Below are 6,825 nucleotides of genomic sequence, written 5' to 3'. Positions count from 1 at the left end.
TATTAGAATAGAGTTATAGCAATGATCGAACAATTGAGAGAGTGAGAGTTGAGATTATTTTGTCATCAGCAATATTTAACTTAAGAATTCTTTGAAAATTTTTCTTCATCGTATATGTGAGATTATTTGAAATTTTTTGAAAATTGTTATTTATCATATATATGGGATTTATGAACTTGTGATGATGATAATCTATATGTGTTCTTGTAGAATACATAATTTTTAGTAATTTTTTAATAAGTTTGATTGTATCCCACTAATTATAATTTTTTGCTTTCGTCACTGATTATTTACGTTGTAAATTTGATTTTTACTACTCTCTATTTAAAAATATATTGCATTTTCACTTTACTTTTGGGAGAATAACTCTCTCTTAAATTTAGCTCTCGTTTGATCTTCATTATTTGAAACTTTAACGGTTAGAATGATATTTTTTTTAAAAAAAAATGTGATTAGAAAAGAAGAATTTTTTTTGAGATTATGTGTAATATTATATTATTGAGGAATGTGCGAATGATAAAAAGAAAGATAAAAACGAATTATAATTTTAATAGGGCCCAAACATGGAATCATCATCGGTGGGCAAAATATCTTTTACCCTCTATGAAAAAAAGATCAGCACTATAAATTTAAAACTCTTCTATTCTGCCACTAGATCTTTTTGTGGTAAAAGACTAGTCAAACACAGTTGTGCTCCGTGTACAGCTCCTACACCCCTCTTACAATGTAGGGGTTCACAAGTATAATATTCATGTGAACCCCTCACATTTTGAGAAGGTTGTACCATGATATACAATAAGCTTTATTGTTCTCATAATTCATGCGTAAGAAATCGTTGCCCCTCCCCGTGGTTTTGTGTCCAACTCCAGTCTTTTCAGTAATCTCGTCTTTTTAAAAATATTTTACCACTGACCTCTAACATATTTCTTTGGTTATGTTTGAGTCCCATTTTTTCAAGAAAATGTTTTCAATTCTCATTTTCAAACACACATTCTTTCATAAAATAATAATATAAGTATTTCAATTTTATTTTATTTTTACTTTTTAACCACACCTTCTTTAAAAAATCACTATTCCATAGCACATTTTTCCTCAAAAATGGAGATCAAACAAGGGATCTATGACAAATTAACTCTCGTATTTCAAAAAAAGTAAATTAGTCTTTAAAGTCCAATATTGGAAACTAGTTTCTATCAAGCATTTGATTGATAAATTTATAAAAAAAATATTAAATGCATGGATAACAAAAAAGTAATAATTATAAATGCATGATTGTGTTAATATATAACTTTGACTGAATTTATGAACGGTTTAAAATTTGACTTTCAAATGAAGGCTAAATCGTCGTATAATTTTAAATGAAGTATTCTTCACTTCAAATATCTAAACACAACTCTTGCTGTTGATCAAAACTCAACTTCATAAAATTAAAACACGATATTAGACAGAGATGGAGAGAGGTGGATTGACCCAACTTGCCATACCGAGACTTGAGCAACTTTTTCATATTTATTTAATATTTTTACATTGCGTTTTACAATTTTTGGAATCGTTAAATTATCTTCCATTAGTTCGAATTCTTGCTCTACGAATGACCTCATCACCTCAGATGAGGATTTAGGCCCTGTTTTGATCCACATTGTTTGAAAAAAATACATTTTTAAACAGTGATTTGACATCATTTCAACTACAAATTTTCAATAAAAAACATATTACAGATAAATTCAAAATTTTTTCTTATTTTTTAATTACACATTTTTATCAATATACTACTCAAAAATGCATTTTTATGAGCCTAATGTGACTCAAACATGGGCTTAACATATATAAAACTTGAATAGTTTATGAGGACTCACTGTTCATATTTAATGAAAAATTAGGGACTACATTTTTACTTTTTAAAGCTCGATGGCCAATTGTGCAATTTTTCCTATTTTTTGGCTTCCCAGTTTTCATTTTTTAATTACACTTCCAGAACCCTATCCATTCATTGTACTTTTATTTCTCCCTGTCTCACACACACAGTCACTCACTACATTTTTGTGATTTTTTTTATCTTACTAAACTTGACATTCGTCAAACCATCTCTCACTCTCTCTCTCCTTTTCTCTCACGCACATACACACAGTAAATAGCGTTTCTCGAGACAAAATTCGAGTTTACAACAGTAATGGCGGACGAAATTGCCCTTGATTTTCCAGCTGATATCCGAATCAGACTCCACAACACTTTTTAGATTCTACCAACCGTTTGAAAAGATTCCGTTCCTCCGATCATTCATGGAAGTCATTTTCAACTCAGTCAAGTTTTTGAACAAGTCAAATATGTATCTACAACTTTTGATATAGTGTTAAGTAGTTGTGTGTACAGTTGGGGATGGATTTGGTGGAGGAGGTAGGAGAGAGTTCATCGCCGCCGCGGAGTTATGGCAGTTTCGGCGGCGGCGGTGATGTAATCAGGAATGATGTGTACAATCGGCTTATAGAGAATGAAAATGAAGAAGCTCTTGGGAATCCTGATTTCCGGGAACAATTGGAGGCTCACTTCAATCGCCTACCACCGAGGTTGTGCTTGATTGATTAAAAATGTATACGTGATAAATGTGTACTGTACTGCGTCTCTGTGTTTGTGTTTGTGTGAGTAGGTTGGGTTGATCAAATCTTTTTTAATTGCTTTGCGTACGGTATCTGTGGATGCAAGTATTGACAAATGATTCCTACAATGTTTTAGAAAATTCTCTTTTTCAGAACAGGGAAGTAACTTCATCTATGTACGTGCCTGCGTACTTTCGTTTATGTGGTACATGTGCTTTTTATTTTGTATTCTATGTAGCGGTGGACAATTGGTGAGTCTTTGCATTCATATCACATATAAGTCAGTCAGTGGTTGACTGATTCAAATGATCCTGTGATTTTGGCGTTCTAAATTGGAAAACATCTTCGAAATTTGAAGTAGTGAGTGTATCAGATTTATTTATTTATTATATACCCTGACATAATTTCATCTATTTATTTTTTCCAATTTTGAGTTGATATATTTTTCAGTATGAAGGTAAATCGTTCCATTTTAGTACTGTTGATGACAGATTTTTGCTCAATTGCTATCACTCTGTGTTTCAGTTATGGACTGGATATTAATATGGATAGAGTGGAAGACGTATTGTTACATCAAAGTCTTCTTGCACGGGCGAAGGATCCTAATAATCTGCCCATTTTCCACGTTCGGTTTCTAGAGGTATGATATACATTAGTAGTCCTTTTATGATGCTGTGTGAATCATTGCTCTGGTGATATATGCCTTTCACTTTATTCACTTTTCCTTTCTGATTTCAAAACAATATGCTGCTAAGTAATTTCAGATATTTTAGTCTGCAGAAGCAATGCAACTAAACAATAATTGCCCATAATGAAAAACAAAACTCGGGTGATCGTTTGTACTTTTTGGACCTGAATAGTAAATTGATAGATGATATATCTGGTTAACTATATTTATTTGTTGAAGTGCTCAATGATTGAGTGTTGAGAATTCCTTTCGCGAGTCTTGCAGTGGCCTCCCCTTTTTACATTGTTGTTTGTGATCCAGAATCTTGCACTTGTTCTAGCAGGCTCTGGGAACAAAAATACATAAAGCTGCCACTCCAAAGGAACCAGAATTATAGAATCTGGTTACATGGTATGAAGCTTATATAGTGGGGAGGAGAGAAAAATGGTGTTTTGACCTGCCAATAATTTGATAACTCCAAAAACTCTATGAGCGAAGGGAAGAAGAAATTTGTAGATTGAAGAAGCATAGGGTTGTAGCGAGAGCATCTAGAATGAGTAATGCCACATTAAAGACATTGTTAAAATCAAATGTTTCTGATTAATTGAATGGCCTTTGACGTGTTCCAACGCTGAGCATAACATTCACATTAGAGGTATGACTTGGTTATCGCTGTATCATTTAGCTAAATATCCAAATAAATCACCCAGAGCATGTGAAAACTAACCTAAACTGGATGCAAGATAAAAGGTTAACAATCTACAAAAAAGCTTCTCATGGAATCACTCGCCTAATACCTTGGAAGCAATTTTTCTCAAAATAACTAAGCATTACATATTTGTGTCATGATGTAGCTTCGTACAAGCTAAACAAACAATCCTTTTTCCCCATTTTTTGGTAGGTTATCTGTCTCATTTCATTATCTCTAGCTCATGCCTGACAGCTTGCCTTCCATTGTATCACTGGTCAGAATTTCTGCACTGGAGCTGATGATATCGATGGCGAACAAGTTTCAAGTGTTCCTTCTGCCTCGAGACCATGTGACAGGATTGATAATGAAGATGTCCCATCTTTGAATCACGGGTACCTTTCAATGTCAGAGGCTAGTTTATATATTTATTTAGTGATGTTTGGCAAAGCTTATAATTGCTTATGAGGTGGTAAAACTCTATTTTTATCCGAACATTCCGTTGGATCCAGAACTTTTACCCACTTTTAAATGGCACATTTGTTGGGACTTAGTGCCTATAAGTACTTGAAAGCTTAGCCAAGTACTTATTACATTTCCTACCTGCTTGCTTCATCCATTATTATTTCATTATTCTTTTGGTTGGTTATGTTTGTGTCTCTCTGTCTGTCCATATTTCCACCACCTGTCCCTGTCTTTAAATTTCTCTATGATTTAAAACAGAAAATGTGCGGGTGACTTTGAGCCTTGTTCTAAGCTCGAGGATCTAAACTTGGATGTTAGAAGGAATTCTATTGACAGAAACAGGGAAACTCCTACCGAAATTTTTTTGAGAAGGTAATTCTTGTTGAATTTTTTTTCTAATTGTCTTGCTGTTATTTCTGAACTTTTTAGAAGATGATTCCTTTATTATTTAAGTTTGTCTCCTGGTAAAAGACTCAACTAAATCTTTTGTCCTCTTTGCTTTGACCCTTGGCTTGTGAAGGAGACTTACTACAAAGAGATATCTCTGTAAGGTTCTGAGACTCTGAATAGCTTGGATACATTGATTGTTGCAATGGCCAAAAAGTATAAGAAAATTTTAATGGAATTTGAATAAAGTAGATTGAAATGCAAGTTGCAAAACTTGAGTTTGTCCCTGAAGATTTTGAGCTTATCTCGAAATGCTTATCTTAATTACTCTATGAAACAGCACGTGCAGTATTCGTTACAATAGATACACTTATTAAAACGCTTGGCTTAATGACTATGATGGCTACCGTCTTTCGATGCCAATAGTTGATCTAATGGTATACATTCTCGGAGCCTAGTTGAACGTGTTTGACTCTGATTCAAAGATTCGTGCATATGTGATTTTCCTTTCTATTTGTTTCTCTCTCACACCGATAATTAGGATCTTCTATTGTGGGATATGCTTATTCTCCGAAACTGTTATTTTGTAATTGCGTATGAGCTTGCTATTCTTCAGATGTATAGTTGCACTTAATCCATATAATAAATGTACATATTTATCTGTTATATATGTCAAAAGCAAGTTTATCATTGAGAGGTATAATGCAGGCAGGAGGTTCCACATATACCAATACATGAAGTAATATTTTCAACTATTGACAAGCCCAAGCTTCTTAGTCAGGTAAATTTGAGAAGGAAGTTGCACAATTTTTGTTTATAAAATGGTTACTGTTTCCTGTGTGAATTCATCTTGTGATTAACAGGCTTGGTCATTCTGGTGTTGGTGGGTTAATGTTAGTACTGTTTTGGGGTGTATTTTATTCTTTACTTAATATGGCTGATAATATGCACGACACATAAAGCTTCCTGCGAAATTCACTTCAAGATTCTAACAAATGGTGCTTCATCCTTTTATATTTCCAAACATATTCAAATGCTTAGAATGGTTGGTTTGTTGCACTTCACATCGTATTCTATAAGGCGTCTTTTGGCTTCTTTACTGCTAGTTCTCTATCTCTTCTTGTCTTCAGTGTCCATTAGCCAATTTTGATTATTGAGTACAAGCTTTTTAATTTGGTAAAGAATATCAAGATACATTTCATCCTCTTTATGTCTTAATATTTTTCCTTCTATTTGTTTGCTTTCTGCTTCTGCAGCTTTCTGCTTTGCTTTCTGACATAGGACTTAACATCCGTGAAGCGCATGTGTTTTCTACAACTGATGGCTACTCTTTGGATGTGTTTGTTGTGGATGGATGGCCTGTTGAGGTACTTATTGTTTGCAAACCAACTTGACTATAGTATACTAGATTTCATGTAAAACCTTGAAACATTATGTGTCCCACCATGTGCTGGAAGTTAGTGATTGATGCATAATTATTTTCTGATTGATCTTTTTATGTTTTGTTTCATGGGACATCTTCATCTGAATGTCTTGGTCTGAACCAGCAGAAAGTTTAAAGGAACACAGTGATAAATATTGCTTGTGTTTTTTATTCCCTTAAATAGCTTATTTGATAGCAATAGCCTTTATTTTGGCGAATTTGTTTTTGAAATAAGTGGCACACATTTCATGGCAACCGAAATGGAGGTCGTATAGATTATGGTAATGAGGTAGTATTTTCTTTGTGCCTGCACTATGTAGAATATGCTACATTCGAAGCATTTCTTACTTTCCACTGGGGGGAGGCTCATCGCATCAACATTTTGGTGGTTGTTATACAATGTGATTGTTGTAAGACTCTGAATATATTACGTAGGGTGAAGTTATCCGGTTTCCTGTGTCACAGGTATCTGTTCTGACTCCTAATGTTGTTGACTTTGCAAAATTTTATTTTATTTTACCAGGGTACAGAGGGTTTATCTGAAGAATTGAGAAAATCAATTTCTAGAAGTGAGGTAATTCCCCTTTCCATATTTTTTTCA

General features: G+C 33.7%; 1 protein-coding gene across 2 annotated transcripts in view; it reads left to right on the top strand.

The window, feature by feature from the left end:
• Positions 1 to 2,020: 2,020 nt before the first annotated feature.
• Positions 2,021 to 6,825, top strand: part of LOC111380633 (serine/threonine-protein kinase STY8-like) — a 12,877-nt gene continuing 8,072 nt past the window's right edge. The window contains exons 1-7 of one of the 2 annotated variants that reach the window (XM_023004249.1): positions 2,021 to 2,564; positions 3,120 to 3,234; positions 4,205 to 4,344; positions 4,673 to 4,786; positions 5,510 to 5,582; positions 6,058 to 6,168; positions 6,748 to 6,798. In XM_023004249.1, coding sequence (XP_022860017.1) covers positions 2,377 to 2,564; positions 3,120 to 3,234; positions 4,205 to 4,344; positions 4,673 to 4,786; positions 5,510 to 5,582; positions 6,058 to 6,168; positions 6,748 to 6,798 — 792 coding nt within the window. In that variant the 5' untranslated portion in view covers positions 2,021 to 2,376. The remainder of the gene's footprint in view (positions 2,565 to 3,119; positions 3,235 to 4,204; positions 4,345 to 4,672; positions 4,787 to 5,509; positions 5,583 to 6,057; positions 6,169 to 6,747; positions 6,799 to 6,825) is intronic. The other variant, XM_023004250.1, reaches the window with a different exon arrangement.

This window comes from Olea europaea, unplaced genomic scaffold, assembly GCF_002742605.1.
Source record: "Olea europaea var. sylvestris unplaced genomic scaffold, O_europaea_v1 scaffold2179, whole genome shotgun sequence".
NCBI lineage: Eukaryota > Viridiplantae > Streptophyta > Magnoliopsida > Lamiales > Oleaceae > Olea > Olea europaea.
Note: the sequence above shows the minus strand (reverse complement) of the source record. Positions and strands in the feature narration are given on the sequence as shown.